This window comes from Sabethes cyaneus, chromosome 2 (assembly GCF_943734655.1).
Source record: "Sabethes cyaneus chromosome 2, idSabCyanKW18_F2, whole genome shotgun sequence".
NCBI lineage: Eukaryota > Metazoa > Arthropoda > Insecta > Diptera > Culicidae > Sabethes > Sabethes cyaneus.
Window position 1 is genome coordinate 205,759,549 of NC_071354.1, and position 17,699 is coordinate 205,777,247.

The 17,699-nt window shown below is 41.8% G+C and overlaps 1 protein-coding gene across 11 annotated transcripts in view; it reads right to left on the bottom strand.

The window, feature by feature from the left end:
- The window catches only part of LOC128738562 (serine/threonine-protein kinase mig-15), a 123,831-nt gene that overhangs the window by 63,131 nt on the left and 43,001 nt on the right, over nt 1–17,699 (bottom strand). For all 11 annotated transcript variants that reach the window (XM_053833796.1, XM_053833794.1, XM_053833791.1 and 8 more), the window contains one exon: nt 13,286–13,351. In XM_053833796.1, coding sequence (XP_053689771.1) covers nt 13,286–13,351 — 66 coding nt within the window. The remainder of the gene's footprint in view (nt 1–13,285; nt 13,352–17,699) is intronic.

Here is a 17,699-nt window from a genome sequence, read left to right on the forward strand (position 1 = left end):
TTATGTAAATCAGTTCCTATTTCTACAAATTCCTGACATACAACTGAGAAATTATGCCAACATATCACATATTTTCCCAGATATTTGCCAAAACATTTGTGAAACAGGACTTAGTTCGCACGGCAAAAATGGTTACTGATTTTGTCCCGCAAACGCTGCAACGTGTCATAAGTGTGTAATAAAACCTATTTGCTTTTGCGGATAAGTTCGCGAAAAAATTAATGATCAACCAGAGAACTGTTCTTGTGCCAAGAAAATCAGCGTTTTTGTGATAAATAGATTTTATCATTTGTCAGGACCCACGTAGATCCAGTTTGGCCAGGAATAGCCAACTGCCGGTACAGCAAAAACAAGCTACGATGGTACAACGACAATGGAGTTCAGTTCATCCTAGAGTTGGATTTACCAAATTGTTATAGACTAATCTCAAGTTTTTAGTCTTGACCTTGAAATGCGGTCATACATGTACCAAATTGTTCCCAGTTCCGCCCAACATAAAAGTAGTGGGCTATAATGGAGCGGAAACTGATGATGAAGGGAATAGTCACCAGCGACATTGGTCAGAGCCGGCTGGCCAAGACCGAAGACCATGACCGAAGAAGGTGTACGTACGATTAGAAAAGTGATTAAAAGACTATATGAATTCGAAAGTGCCAACCATTCAAAAGAACGTAAATGCAAAATGTAAACAAATCGACAAATTCTTTCGTTTGGTGAATGGCTAAATAATGCGTAACATACTGGTCTTTGGATTTGGGATACGGAACGACTACCGGTGGAGTGGAAAAACGGGGTTATTTGCTCTATCTACAAGAGAGGCGAGAAGCGTGAAACTACCGAGCGAACACTACACTAAATCCTGCCTACAAAGTGCTTTCCCAAGTTATCTTCCTTCGACTGTCGCCAATAGTCAATTCCAAGTCCCCACGCATCATCTGTGCATTGATTTCAAAGCCGCATATGATAGTGTAAACCGACAAGAGCTATGAAAAATTCTTGACGGAAACGACTTATTATGGCTACGATGGATGGGATTTAGTGCTGTGTGAGAGTTGGATTATCGGGTGGATTGTCGGACCCATACGAATCTTGCAAGGGAGTCCGACAAGGAAATGGTCTTTTCTACCTGCTATTCAACCTTGCACTTGAAGGTATTACAACACAAGCGGCGACCGAAATGCGAGACACGATTTTCAAAAAATCCAGTCAATTTATTTGCTTTGCCGACGACGTGGATGCTGTCGGCAGAACATTTAATGCGGTGGAAGGTCAGTACATCCGACTGAAACACGAAGCAGAGAAGTTTGGACTGAAGACAAATACGTCCAAAACGAAGTATATGCTGGCGGGCGGAACAGAGCCCGCTCGCTTCGACAGGGTCCGCTTAGGCAGCACCGTGACAATCGACGCGGATGAGTTCGAGGTAGTTGACCTGTATACCTTGGCTCACTGGGAACAGAGGACAACAAAAGGCGTCATCAGAAGTTGTGCCTACTACGAACTTCACAAACACTTGCCGTCGAACAATCTGAGTCTCCGTACCGTACAACGTGCACATTGTACAAAACGCTAATTAGACCGTTTCTAGAGGGGAACCTGCAACCACTCGGAGTTTTCGAACAGCGGGTGCTAATAACCGTCCTTGACGGCGTACAGCAGAACGCAGTATGGAGGCGAAAAATGAACCATGAACTCGCGTGTCTTTGCAGCGAACCTAGTATCCACTAAAGAGGCTAAAGCTGGACGGATACATTGGGCAGGACATGTTGCTAGAATGCCGGCCAGCTATCCTGCAAAAATGGTTTTCGCATCGAATCCGCAAGGAACAAGATGAAGAGGGGCACAGTGAGGGAGATGGCAAGACCAAGTGAAGCGGGATCTGGCGAGATCTGGTAAGGCCAATTAAATAAGTGGTTCTTGGCCTCGTATCCAGCAACTGATATCCATACATCAGAGATCGGGTAACTAACCCCGGTGGAAACTAAGGTCGTATACCGACAGGGAAGGAAGCACCCCTGCGAACGCTGAAAGTAGCAACGAGGAATAACCTTGTCAGCCATGAGCATCTTGGTGGATTGATGATTCCTCAACCAAATGCGCGGTTGTACTACTGATTAGGAGCGGCTCATGACAGCGTCTGATCCGAAGCGGGCGGCTAAATTAAGAAATGTGTTGTCTCGCCAGTACAGCTAAGATGACAGCCCCATCACGAGACTCGGTAATGTGGCCCAAGTAACGCAATCTATTCCAACCAAACATACTATGAAAAATCAAGAAAACCCAAGATTTCTTGGGTGGCGACAGAGTGCTTCGCGATCAGTTAGAATCCCAAAAGTTTGGCATAGTGGCACTGTGGGAATTTTGTCATAAAGGCGAAAAGGTGTGGAGAATGCATGGCGACAATGTCCAATTATATGAGAGCAGTGAAGAGCTAGACGCGAAAGTTCTATAAGGTGAACCAAACTCGCAAATACACACCAAAGCCTGATATGCCTTGAGACGAGGACAAAAACCTGGTCACAAACGAGCGCAAAGTGGTCAACAGGTGGAAACAGTTTTGCAATGGACAGTGCTGATATAAATATAACAGAAGGCGACGCAACGAAAGTTAACCCAGGAGTACCTACAAACGACAATAGCGTGCCGGCTCCCGAACTCGAAGAGATCGGCCGAGGCGAGAAATCGGTCAACTGAAGAATAATAGAGCTGTTAGAAAGGACCGATTCCCGACTGAACTCTACAAAAACGGCAAAGAACCGCTAGCAACGACATTTCACTGGATAAGATTAAGGGTTTGTAAGAAGGAGAAACTACCAGAGGATAGAACGGTGGTGTATGTCTTGTCTATGAAAAGGGCGATAGGCTAAATTGCTGTAATTACCGCGGCAATACGTTGATCAATGCCGTCTATAAGGTGCTCTACCAGATATTGTAACGTAAGACAGCGTTAGGCGGGTTTTACGGGGGCCCAGGCTATTACGGCTCAAATTTTTACTCTCTGACAAATGCTCCAGAAATGTCGGGAGTATAACGTGCCCACGCATCATATTTTCATTGATTTCAAGGCAGCATGTGATACAGTCGAGCGCGAACAACAATTGCAGATAATGCACGCGAACGGTTTTCCAGACAAACTGACACGGCTGATCAAAGCTACCCTGGAGAGAGTGATGCTTAGAAGGGCACTCTCCAATTCCTTCGAATCACATAGAGGACGCCGGCAAGGAAATGGACTGTCCTGTATGTTATTCAACATCGTTACTGAAGGTGTGATCCAGTGAGCGAGTATCGAAACGAGAGGAACGAGCTTCAGCAAAAATGGACAACTCCTAGCTTTCGCACACAATCTAGACGTCATTACTAGAAACCTTGGGGACAGCGCAGGCAACCTATACCAGATTACAAACGGAGGCTAGAAGGGTTAAGTTACAAATCAGTGCATCGAAAACCAAATATATGGTAGGAAGAGGCTACAGAGAAAACAACGTTCATCTCCTATGGACAGTGATTATTGACGGCGATGAACTGGAAGTGAAGTGGTTGATGATGAGTTCACATATTTGATCATCGCCAACAATAATACGTGTAAGGAGATTTAACAAAAGTTGAACCTACTTTTCTTTCCGCAAGACGCTTCGATCAAGGAGCATACGCCGCCGCATGCTAGTCAGACCGGTAGTCCACTACGGACTTGAGATTGTGCTTACCGAAGACATACGTGCGCTTGCCGTATTTGAACGCAAGGTGTTACTGACGATTTTTGATGGAGTGCAAACGAAAAGCGGAGAGTGGCACAGGCGTATGAACCATAGCTGCAGGGACAGGGACTACTTGGAGAAATTCTCACCGTATATTTCACGAAAGTTGGGAGACTACGGTGGGCTGGCACATATATCGCAAGGATACTGAACAACTGTGCAGTGAAATCTGTTCTCTTCAAGAACCCTACCGGCACCAGGAATAGAGGGGCCCAACGTGCAACATTACTTGACCAGATTGGATCCCAAATAAAGTGGACGAAATGAGCCAAAAGTTCCCAAAATTTCATTAATTTTCCTTTGCGAACCTAGGGAATGGACTTTGAGGGGGAAACAATAATTTTCAAATTCTAGTTCACTTTCAAGGAAAATTTTCAGATTTACTAGAACATCGCTTCATAACTCTTGAACTGTAGAACAAAAAATTGTTATGAAAATATAAGCAACTTTGTTCAGTAATACAGTAAACAAAGTCTTTTCTTTTTGGCTGTATTGCAGTCAAGCTTAACTTTTTTCTTTCAAGAAAAAAAGTAAAAAACTTAGGAGAACTGAAACAAATTTCATATTAGGCTAAACATATTGACTAAACAAAGGGGGTCTCAAATCCGCAACTGTCAATACTACAAACGAGCATTTACTCTTTCCCCAACAAAAATCCAGAAAAAAAATCTGCGGAAAAAGTTTTCCACGGCAGCGAAATTGTAAGAACTGTATCCTACCGCATAGAAAAATTCAAGACATTTTTTGCTTATTCACTGATTTTTATAGTTTTGATGGTGAAAATTTCACGACGACGCGTCGCAACGTTATTTTTTGTTCTTCAGTTACAGCTGAAATACTACCGATTATCGATAACGCAGGATTGGTTATTTTATCGGTCGTAAGTCATTAACGAAAACTAATGCAATCGTAACATTTTCACCTTTCAAAGAGTAAAAATGGTTGAATAAAAAAAAATATTTTGAAAATTTTCTATAAGGTAGATCATAGTTTTTCCAATTTCTATTTTATAACTATAAAAAACTCCTAAATGGTATTTTTTGGACTTTTGAAAAATTTTACGTCTATTTTCAAAAAAAAAAAATATTGCTGACGAGATATAAATTTCTTAAGAAAATCAAAACTTTAAGTCTTGTAGACGAAAATTTTATAAATTCTTCCGTCGCTATTGGGACTAAATATAGAAACCAAAAGAGTTCTCCTTAAGCTTCGCCAACCAGCGCTAAAACTCGTATGAATGGAACAGAAACCCGAGTAAAAAACAAACCAACGGATTGGAGTAGTACGCAGAGAACAGCCTCATTATTATCATTCTCCTGCGCGCCCGTAGCTCCCCTCATCGGCGTAGGACTGATATCTGTGCCTTGCATAGTCGGAGTTCATTGTCCGGCTATGGTGTGGTACTTTTTTCCAACACATATACTACTGTAGTGCACACTTACCAAGTCACTCTCGTATTCAATAACAATAACGCTGATGCTGCGATTTGGTTGGCGGCGGGATGATCCATCATCTCACGTGTATGTAGTCGCGGGAACGGAGAAGGACTTGGTGGGTGGGGCACAGTATGAATGACAAGCGGAGCTGATGCGCAGCTCTTCGCAGCGGCCGTCGTCAATGGCAGGCAGAGTAGGCAGAGAAATCCATGCAACTGTGGCTTTGGCCGTGCAGCAGAGCAGAGATGAGGTAGGTCGTCGATTGGCCCTCAACCGAGTCGGATCATTTGCATGAGGAGGTTATGCTGCTGATGGTTGAGGGAAATGCTTTCAATTGACGATGATGCCGGTGAAATTTTGGGGTTTTAATTGTTTCGTCGAACGAACATGCTATTTGGTTTAGCAATTTTTTTTCTTATCCAAAAATTTGACCGTGATGAGTTGTTTTACAGCAGTGCTCTGAGTTAAGTTAGAAACTCACCAGTAAGTTTCCAACGGCAGTGGCATATCTTTCGTTGGATCATGTGGTTACTCATGCATGCATACTGATAAAGTTAGTGCAAATTCAGCACGAATGCAAAGAATGGTGAAAGAAGCCTCAAAACGAGAAAGAAACCATGCAAACAGGACTGGCCGGTCGTCGGTCGGATCGGGGTAAGCTAAGGAAGCAGAAACCACGCAAAGAAGCAGGTTTTACAAATTATTAATCGGCAACAACTTTGGAGCATGTACGTTCTGCGATAAGTCAGAACCTACCAAACTTGTTTCCGCACTCGAGGTTTCAATGGACCCTAATAGGGGATAGCTGATCCTCCTTTTCAGCTGCGAATTGATTTCAGTGAATATATTTAATTGTCGTTATATAGGTAAGTTGAATAGTTTCAAAATCGACGTATTTAAACCGAAAAATTGATATTTTATAGTTCCGCAAGTAATTTAAAAATTTATGAAAGTTTATCGATACATGTGATCCAAATTTTAAACTGTTTCTTATCTCCCCTAAGCACAAAACAGAACGAATGCTATCTTTCTTTAATCTTGTTTTGCTTTGCTTCGGTTGTTTGAGTTTCTACGTGTTCAATAAATGTGTAACACACTTAGCTTCTTGGATAAGACCGCATTTGGAAGCTAAACTGCAAAATTTTGTGACTGAAAAATAAGCCAATCCAAACATTGCTTTCAGGCAAACCTTCAATATTTCAATACATACACGTGATACACAGGATTTATCAAAATGAAGTTCTAAAAATAAATATTTGATTGACTTTGATAAAATATTTAATCAGTGTTCCTGTAAATTTTATCCACAGTCCGGCACCAGTAAACCCAAATGTAATGCTATTGAAAATATGATTATCCGCACTCGTTAGACCACTTCTACCGGTGAGAGCTGGTCGGACCGGATAACCCCGAGTTTGCACAGAATTGAAACTGGAAAGTAGTTCGGGTGGTGGCGCGAAAAGAAGAAGAGAATCCATTAGTGTGACCACAAACCACGCTCCACTCCACTCCGCGTTAAACACTCCATTTACGGGAATAAACACGCACACACACAGCGAACCCAATCGTAGACAACACTGTACGTGAACGTCAAATCGATGGCCAATGATGATGATGACGACGACGTGTCGACGAGTCTAATGGCACTGGCGGCCACCGAACCGAGCCTGCCCGCAGACGACCGGTCGTCATCTGATTGGAAGCGTGGCCTAGCAACGATTTGGTTTACTTGACTAATAATCCACACATGGCTAGGTTCGCCTTTGCTGGTGCTCAACGCGTAATGAATGGTCGTTGAGGGCGTATCCAATTTCGGGTGCTTAGATTGCCCTCCTGTATGGCCGGGTATTGGCTAGACTATCCAAACCTATGCCTTGCCTACATTAAAATTTAACTCAACTCCAGACATTTCCTTTTGCTACTTTGTTGTTTGCTAAATCTATTCTTATAGAAATCGAGCACGCTCTAATACCTCTGCTAGACGTTTAACTTAGGGTATAATATTGCGCACACACACAGGAACACAAACACGCACTTAAGAAGTACTTATTGCTCATTCTTTGTTTGCAGTTTCGAAGCACGTTTTCTTGTCCTTCCACTAAGCTGCTGATATTGATTTGATGCATACAGAAATTGACATTGCGACAACGCGGGAGTGTCGAAAATTCTCTTTTGATTACAAGGATTTCAAAATGAAGCCGAAAAAAATATGCGGTCTTTTTCCTGCGGTAAAGGTTTTGAAGATGAAAAGTAGCGGGCTGTCGAATCATTTGGCAAGCTCAATCCCTTCCTAAATTTTCGTTAACTAAAAAAAGTGTTAACAGAATTAAATTGAACAGCCTGGAAATTAAGTAAAAGAAATCTGTAAATTGAACAGGTAAAGTTACATAGTTCTTTGTTAGGTTCATTACCTCAACGAAACATTACAGTTCATGCCGTATTAACACCTATAATCTATATTATAGATATCAATTATCAATTAAAATGCTATTCGCCACAATGACATGCTTCCGGAACACTCGACAGATTCTGCACAATTCCTGTCCGAGGTTTGCTATACTTGAGTAGCGTTTGGAGCAGTCCTTTGGGCTTCTGCAGCCCCGTTTGAATGCAACTCAAGGTATGGCATGGAGCTCCGTCTTGTTGAAAAATACTACGTTCGGTTCCAATCCATATTGCTTTCGAACCCGTTAAATGCTATCTTCCTCTGGAATGAGTACCCGATAATTTTTTTAATCTAATTCTAAAATCTAAAGCTACCAATCCAAACATCATTACACAAACAGGATGCTTTGTTAAGAATTCATTTCTGTCAGTCACATCTTTTTCTGGTAGTGAACGTGTATAACGAAAACATTCGACCTGCAGACCAATACGCAAAATAGCTATCTCTTCTTTTCTCACTTGGAAACACTTCTTATGGTCCACCAGAACATTCTTACGGTGGCTGAATTTTCCTTTACAGTTGAACGAAGCAATTAAAGAAAAATCTTCATGGTACGAATCATGGCCGTAATTACACTTGAACGAAGTGGAAATTGAATAAAAAGAAAACTTATCCAATTTAATTCTACTATGTATACAGTGAACCCCCGTTCGTTTGAACGATTCCTCATTCGAACTAACGGGGTTAGTTTTTAATTTGAACAACTAGCAACCCTAAATATGCTGGAACGTGTGAACTGGCCGCCCTGCTCTTTGTTATTGTTTTGGTGGTTTGATTCAGTTGGCAGCTGCAAGCAGCGAATATTCCATTTATCGATCGGATTTCATCATAATCGTTGGGAAAACGCAATGTCAAACAGAATAAACACGCTAGATCAGTACAAACAAATCGTGTTTATGTGCATTGTCTGCATAAGCAAATGATGTCATGTTGGGAATGACATTTGAACCATTTTTAATTTGCACGTCCACCAGCGGGGTGTAAATTAAAAAATGTTCAGATTAAAAATTGTCAAACGAACGGGGGTCCACGGTATTTTATTCTTGACAGATACCAGTGGCGACTCGTCCGCATGTTCAACCTGTTAATAGGACAGGCAACAAAATTCAGCCCGACAAAATTGTTTTCATCGCTTGTTCATGATTTCGTTTGCACCGACGCATATTCAATGCAATACGAATTTAGTTTAGTTACGAAACTGATGAGCAGAACGTTCAACACGACGTTTGAATGTTGCTTTAGAGATCTCAATGCACAAGCATACCAACACTTTGTTCCTGCTGTTGATTCTTTATACTGAATTAGCACCAGGAACAATGTGTTGGTACGAAGGAGATAAAAAGAGAATATGAAAAAGCTTCAACCCGAAAGCGCGGGCGCATTATTGTCTCCTTAACTCGTTCATCTTCAGCATTGAACAACTTACTACCACATATCCCTATGGCCTGCGCTTTGATTCCATTTTATTTAGTTGCGAAGCTAATGAGGAAAACGTTCAACACGACGTTTGAACGTTGCTTTAGAGATTAGCACCAGGAACGAAGGTGTTGGTACGAAGGGGATTTGAAAATAGAGCGCGGTTGACATGCATTATCCGCAAAATTTTCTCATTAACTCGTTCATCTTTAGCATTGAACAACTTCGCAGTGAGGTGGTTATTCTTGAATTTTGTTCAATAGGTAAATTGACGAAAAGTTTTCGGTTCGTAGTTAAAATTCTGAGACGAGTTTGCTAGTAAAGTAAACCGTCGTATTCCGTTGTTATATAGGAACCGAAACTGTAATGTGAATTATGGCAGTATGTACACGAAATGATCACAATAGATCAAAATGCTGGTCGTAGTGATAATATTCACACACACAAAAAATGTACACGAAATACACCGCTTACGCAACATAGCAAGCGCTACGTGAATACCTCTGTTTGTTTTATTATTTAAATCAGGGATGGTCCGATCACTTTGACTCAATTTTGATTCATTTGACAGTACCGTCTCAGTGAAGCAAAATTTGACAAAGTTATGTATGGGAAATTTATATAACTAGTAATTATCTAAAATTTTACTGAATAAAGTCTTGCTGTATCTTTTGTGGTTACGGAGCTACAATGTTAGTACCTTATTATTAACTAAGTGAACGTTCATTTAGTTACTAATGAAGTACTAGCATTGTAGCTCCGTAACTACAAAAGATACAACAAAAGATTCAGCAAAATTGTAGATAATAACTAGTTCTACAAATGTCTCATATATGACTTTGTCCAATTTCGCTCGGCTGAGACGGTACTGTCAGATGAATCAAAATTGAATCAAATTGATCGGACCATCCCTGATTAAAATATGAAAATGCGATAATAAAAAGCTGCGTATTAAATTGTATTTTTCACTGGTTGAACAGGTAAGCTAAACCCCAACGAGTCGTCACTGACAGATACGTATTTCGCCTACGATTTGCAGGCTTCCTCAGTGTCTGTTTTCGAACTTCGAAAGGAAGCCTGCAAGTTGTAGGTAAAATACGTATCTGTCAAGAATAAAATATACATAGTAGAATTAGACTGGATTAGTTTTCTTTTTATATAATTTCCAGGTTTCGTATTCTACTAAGACGCTCCAAAAACTTCAGTTGAACGAAGCAATTAAAGGAAAATCTTTATGGTACGAATCATGGCCATGACTAAATCATTGGACTACACGACAACGCTTGACCACATGGTGCTCTGCCACCTACCTACCGGTCAATACCACCAAGTATCTTACTCATTGAATTTCCTTACTAGTATTATTGTCGGCAATGAACTCATCAACCACTTCCAGATCCAGTTCATCGCCGTTAATAGTCACTGTCCGTGAGAAGCGAACATTGTTTTCTCAGGAGCCTCTTCCTATCATATATTTGGTTTGTCCGGAAAATCGTTCCCGTGCATTATCTGCCATAGTTGTTCTTGTTCAACTGTATCGTATGCTGCCCTGAAATCAACGAAAGTATGATGCGTGGGACCGTTGCACTTCCGATATTTCCGGAGGATTTGTCAGAGAGTAAAAATTTGGTCCGTAGTAGCACGAGCCTCCGTAAAGCCCGCCTGACACTACGTAGTCTCTTGCTATTGGCAATAGACGACGCTGTGGGAGAGCACCTTGTAGACGGTGTTGACCAGCGTAATGCCGTGGTAATTACAGCAAGCTAACCGTTCGCAACTCCTCCACTCCTCCGGTTGTTTCTCATCTCATCATTCTCATCGCAAGTGCCGTTGCAAACGGTTCTTGGCCATTTTTGTAGAGTTCTGCCGGGATTCGGTGCTTTCCGGCTGCTCTATTTATTCGTCAGCTGACCGATTTCTTGCCGGATTTCTTCGAGATCGGGAGCCGGCACGCTGTTGTCGTTTTTAGGCACTCCTAGGTTAACTACCGTTCTGTCTCCTTCTGCTATATCACCTCCTTCTGACGATTTTTCCTCCTTAGGATCGTGCTCAACACATTCTGCGCTCGTTGATACTTGGCCAAATTCTCTTTTTTACCTCTCTATCGCTTGTTGGCATTTTCCGTCGAACCAATCACTTCGTACGCACCACGGTTGCGGCCTCATTGGTCGAGCGTATGATACTCCATCCGTTTTCAAGAAGCATCTAGCCCCACAGAGGAAGGCAGAGCTTTATCCAACACGCGCGCGTAGTTTTCGGAAACTCGCGGGTTGTCCATTTGCCGAATGTTCAACCGAGGAGGGCGGCTTCGTCGCGAGGTATAAACCGTTGATAGTTTTGAGCGCACATGTGCTCTACTGGTTAACGATTGGAGCCGATATCAGAACCCCGTATCGAGCGTATGTTGATGATATTCGAGAAAACCGGCCTTCGATGAGAATATGGTCGATTTGGTTCGAGGTTCGTTGGTCAGATGATCTCCAGGTGGTTTGTGGATATCTTTGTGGAGAAAGAAAGTGTTTCTGATCAGCAAGCCTCGGGAAGTTGCACACAAATCACTGGTCATTATCGTTCGTGTTGACCTGCAGGCTGTGGGGCTCAATCACCGGTGTATACATTGCTTCCCTGCCAACCTGGGCGTTCGTATCCTCGACAACGATCTTGATGTCCCGTAGTGAACAGCTGTCAGATCTCCTGCACTGACACGATATCTAACTGTCGGGGTTCCAACTGATTTAGCAGCACCCTGTTGCCACTCACGAAATTTAGCGATCTGCAGTTCCAGGCACTTAGTTTCCATTCCATGTGCTTATTTGATCACCTTTGTCTATGCCGAATGTTCCGAGTAGAATTTCCTTGATTGTTTTTAGTGTGTAGAATTTAGATAGGTTGCCGTATTAGGGCCACGCTATCGAGTCTCGTGAAGGGGCTACCATTTTATAGTGCCGAGACAACACTGTGTCTCTTTCCCTGTTTTTGTACGATCTTAGTTTCCACCGGGGTTGGTTACCCGATCTTCGCTAGGTTTGGTAGTATTCCGGCTGATACAACAAGGACGAAGCGATAGGAGTTGCTGGCTAAGAGGCGAAGGACCACTACGGGGTCTGTCTTATGCATTACCCAGCCATTCACTAACCATTAGGCCTGCATCTAGGTTAATTCCTAAGTCCTTAACCTTATTCATTCTCTTTATAACATTTCCATCTAAGGTATAATCGGCTCGAGCAAGGTGTAAACGTTATTGCAGAACATTTTTCGTTATTGATTTGTGATTTACATCTACAACAGAAGTGCCAAAAATCTTGCAGGTCACTTTGGAGCTTTAAACAATCTTCCCTTTTCCTAACTGGATCAAAAAGCTTTACATCGTCAACGTAAATTAATACAAAAAGATTGTTAATTACGATGGACAGCTTATATATTAATTAGGATGAACAAAAGTGGTCCCAAATGACTACCGTGCGTTACCCCTGATGTTACAGTATATGGTTCGGAAGATGCACCTTCTGCACTAACATATTGCTTTCTTCCGGTTAAGTATGCATGGATCGACCTCAGCAACGAATCACCAATGCCAGCAAGCGCCTCTGCGCTCAACACTTCCTGAATTCTTACAACATCGAAGGCCTAGGTCATGTCGTATACACACAATTAGCTTGGTAACCAGCTTTCAGCCATTCTGTGACTCTTGTGGTGAACTCACACAAATCTGTATCCACTGATCGACGCTTGAAGAATCCGTGTTGAGTCGGCAGTATCCAGTTTCTCTAAATTCTCTACAGCTGAGTACAACTTGTTATAAACGAGTGCTTCAAACAATTTCGGGATTGCGGATAGAATGGCCACTCCTATTATCTGCAATTGCTTATTGGCCAAACCTAATTTCTGCTATTAGTATTAAACCAATAGCAGAAAATATGTGAAATTTATTTGAACAGAACATTATACTCCGTTACAATTACAGCCAACAGGTTAACAACAGTCAGGTTTTTGAATATTTATGACGAGGCTGACGTTCAAAATCAATGGAAATCGTTATAATTCCCTGTGACACTTATTGATGTGGAACACAACTAACTGATTCTCAAAGATAAATCTAAAGTTTTCAACAACTATACTGTCGTTAGTAACAAGCTACATATTTTTAAATATTTTTGTTAATATCTAGAAGCATACCTACAAAACGGCGCTGAATGAACACTGTTTCTATATTAAAGCATATAACGTACCTTATAAACCTGTCCGTAGGTTCCATTTCCAACAACTTCGATCAGCTCAAAGATTCCAGCTGGATCCTGTAAACAAAACCAAAGAAAAGAAAATTTATTATTACTATTGCAGTCTGAATGGTTGATTTTACTTTCGAAAATATTCAATATTCATCAAATTCATTTCAACCTCCCGGTCAGAACGAGATCCGGTACAGTACATTACAGAGAAAAATATTGCCCATTCAACCAGTTCGATCCATTAGCCCCCGTGTAGGTCAGAAAATGGTCAATAAATAGTCGTAAACCATACATTACTTACACGTACACAAGGCCACGTGATGACGTCACGTTCTCGCTTGTGAAATTCGATAACCTCGTGAACGTAGCAGCAGCGCCGCCTTCGGAAGGACCTTTACCAGTGCAAAAAAAGTTTCATATTGAAATAACATGTCCGCCTCACGGTATGGTATGGTATGGGGATGGTGAATAATGGTGACCCAGATTCGCAGCGATTCGTTGTCTGGAATTTTCGTTTCAAATCTTACGAAAGCAATCACCCGTCGATTGACACGACACCATCGGCCAATCACTACTGGCGAATATCGACGGCGGGTGAAAGGAAACGCACTGAACTAAAAGGTAGTCGAGTGCGAAAATTTCCGCCTTTGCTGCTATTGAGTAACAGATGAATGCAATTCTGCAAAACTACGATTTGAGATCTCTACTAACGGGTTACATCATCCGCGGTGAACTACCCACCCCTGCTCATGAGCAGCCAGCCAGCCAGTGAGAAGGTGGCAATGGCGAATCGAATGGAACATGTGAAGAACCCTTGAGGCGCCCGCTTCGTCATCGCCAAGACATGGCACACGAATAAATGTCAGCCGTTGAAGACTCTTGGGTTAATTGCACAAAATTTGAGAAGCTAGTTTAAGGGGCCTACTGCTGACGGGGTTTGAGGGATAGACAAATAAACTGTAATCTTTAATGTGTGATCTCTGCACAAGATGTGTTCGGAGTGCAATGTTGTTTCTAGCTGCATTCGTGCCGAATGTAAGCATTTGCTGTGTGGATACAGTGCAACTGTTTAATTCTATTTGTTGAATAAACATCGGTATTGAGAATGCCAACTTCACAGTAAGTTACGGTTTACCAGGTGCTTTGGGATGGAATTTGCACATGAAGGCTGAGCAAATGACACCACCTACGAGATTTAACGCAACGAAATCCTTGGAAACGCTCTGCCGTTTTTTTACGCAAAAACGAAAAGTGCTACTACGGCACTCCGTTTGGCACGGGAGCAACTCATTCAAATTCGGTGCACCTGATACTCCCCACATGGCTTAAAACGATCAAAACAACAATACTGTGTGGGATAATTCTTCCGCCCAGTTCCGATCATTAACATTCGATTAGGCTGAAAATAATTTTGTTTTGGTGTGAAACTCAAGATCACCAACCGCGGCATTGGTTTGCATACCGGCGGTAGCGACATGTGCTGTTTGGATTCTATTTTTTTTGACTTGTAAATCAATAACGGCCTTTGCCAGGGGCAAATTTAAAACCTCGCCAGATTCGAACAGACAGATTGTGTGTAGCCTTTAAAAACCAAATCGAATCGAACATAATTTGACAAAGACAAATCAATGCGGAAATTTCACGCGCGCTCTCGACGAGTGGGAATGAAACTAGAACCGAAAATCATATGTAAATTAAATCGTTCCATTGTTCAGCTTCGAGGTGCTGATGATGGGGGTCCCCCCGGAAAGCCGCAACACGCCTCGGTCTAAACAGTTTACACACCGCCCGCCCCGCTCGAGAGGACGTTGGCGTTGTGATATGATCTATCAACGAACATACACGAAAACGGCCACATTTCGGATTGTCCGTCGTTTGTTCTACAGAAATGAAAGCATCGCAGGTAATGCCATGTTTGGAAAGATCCAGAATAATGTAAACCAGAAGATAGTTGTTCTTCTTTTTTTTCGACTAAGAGCTGCAATGGAAAGTAGAACTACCAATTCTAATGGGTCATTCAAAGTATTTTCAAAGTAAAACCATATCTGTGTATGCGTTGTTTTTCAAACCAAAGTTATTTGACTGTGGAAGACAAGGCAAGACGTCCCATTCCGAGTCGTGATGTTGAAGGCTGGTCTGGGTCTACCCATGATTTCGAGCACTTTTGGCTGTCATAATATGTAGATCCACTTTTCATCACCTGTCCAAACTAGCTCGAAGCGAAACAAAAATCTTGTCTGCCAATTTTGAAAATGAATTCCAACTCTTTTTCTCTTACCCCAGTAAGGATTGCCTGAAGAGTAAAGTTTCCATTCGATGAAAGATACGGTTAAAACAGGTCATTTTGCGCTGGAAGGTTTAATTATAAGTGTTTCGAACCAATTGCCTGGTATTCGTAGCTTTATGAAGATGTCAAATCTAAGATTTCTGAACTTTCGAACCTGCGAGTGCGAGGTATTTTTGAGAGACGAGTGATGGTGGAGTGGAAATGCCAGAGTGGAGTTCCCATGAGCACACCTTTGGTTTGTTTGTAAAATTTACTCCAAAATGACAAATATTATTTACCCGAATACGAATTGCTTGTAACTTTTAACTGCGCATATTCATTATTTTACCGATATAGAACATTTCCAGGTGAAATTAACAGAAAAATTAAAAATATTTTCGCCGATCTGAATGAAACTTTCAACATGTCGTCGGTTAAGGAGATAATGTTTTTGCCACAGATCAATTAACCGTTTAACCGTTTTACGACTCAAGACAATTTTTTAAAAGGTTTAGCTTTAGCTGCTAATTTCCGTTTAAATATCACCTAATAATTGATCAATTGACTGTATATTTAGCACAAGGGATCATTCAATAATGACGATCATTAATTTTTTGGCAAAGCTGTGACAGCGGAGGAAAGGCGCTAAGGAACCTTTTTTTTACTTTTAAGGATCTATTAATTAAACTCTTGAAAAAAATTGAACCAAAACCAAGGCCCTGACAGGACACCCATGTTTTCATGGCTAGAATCGCAGCTCGCACCCTACGCACTTTACAAGAAGCTGAATCTAATACGGGTTCATCTGGTGAAGTACCTCACGAACACGATATACAGATGTTAGTCACAATAGCAAAGTAATACGTAAATATAAGCGTTATATACTGGAGACTCACTCAAATTATACTAGCGTTACTACATCTAGATTGCAATTAAGATAAACCTCGACAACAGCGCAGTTGTATCTCATAGAGTTACTTAGCGTTAAAGATACATTAAACGTTATCATCCTATATGATATCCAGGTTATCTCTATTAACGTGACTCTAGGTTGTCACATCAAAAAGTGGTTTTCGCCGGAATTAAATCATTTCGGGTACCTCCAAACCGCTCTGAGTTAAAAGCGAGGCGACGCACGCGGGCTACAGCCTACAACTAGTAAATCAATAACCCACAAGTTTCGATTGCTGGTCGAGTGCGTTCACAATTACACCACCGTGCAGTGCAAAACGAAACAAAACCTAGGTGCAACCTACACTCCGTTTTTGGAACTTGACCCTCTGTTTCTATTCATCAGTTGTTGTAGTACCTGACAATTAATGGAGAGTTTGATAGGAAGGGCCGACTCTCGGTACAGCTCTACAAAAATTGACAAGAACCACTAGCAACCGGACTTCACTGGATAATTTCAAAGATTTGTGGGAGAGAAAAACTACTGGAGAAGTGGATGAAAGGTGTGATTCGTGCCATCCATAAAAGGGCGATCCACTCGATTGCTGTAATTACCGCGGCATTCACCTACAAGGTGCTATACTACATATACTACATATCATTTCTATGGCAAAGTCATCTTTTAAATTAGATTCTGAGCATAGTGAGGTCAATTCGTAGGGGGCCTTGTAGTCGCAAGGTTACCGAGTCTGCCTTGACAAGCGAGTGGTCGTGCGTTCGAATCTTAGTAGAATCCAAATACTAGGCCATTCGATGTTAAGTGACTTTAGCATGGGTTTATTCTCAGGCCCCTCCACATCCTTCCTACTGCATTCTGCATATACTAACAATGAAAGCCTCTTGCCAGGGCAAGTTATAAGAGTGATACTTGCTTGAGGTGCGAATGAAGCCTCTTGTACAAGGGCAAATTATAGCTTGTTCCGCTTCCTGGTTCTAGGAACGAGGTTGGTAAAGCATAAGTAGTAAGGAATACATACATACACACATACACACCCTCACTCTGTGCTGAACTCTGCTTTACCGACCATGAAGCCTTTAGCCGGGGCTGGTAATAAGAATGATACTTGCTCGAGGTGCGAATGAAGCCACTTGTCCAACGACAAATTATCACTAGTCTCCGCACTTCCTGTCTCTAGAGCTAGATTGGTTGAAAAGTATTAAGAAGCGTAGAGGGAAAAAGGCGTGAAAACACACCGA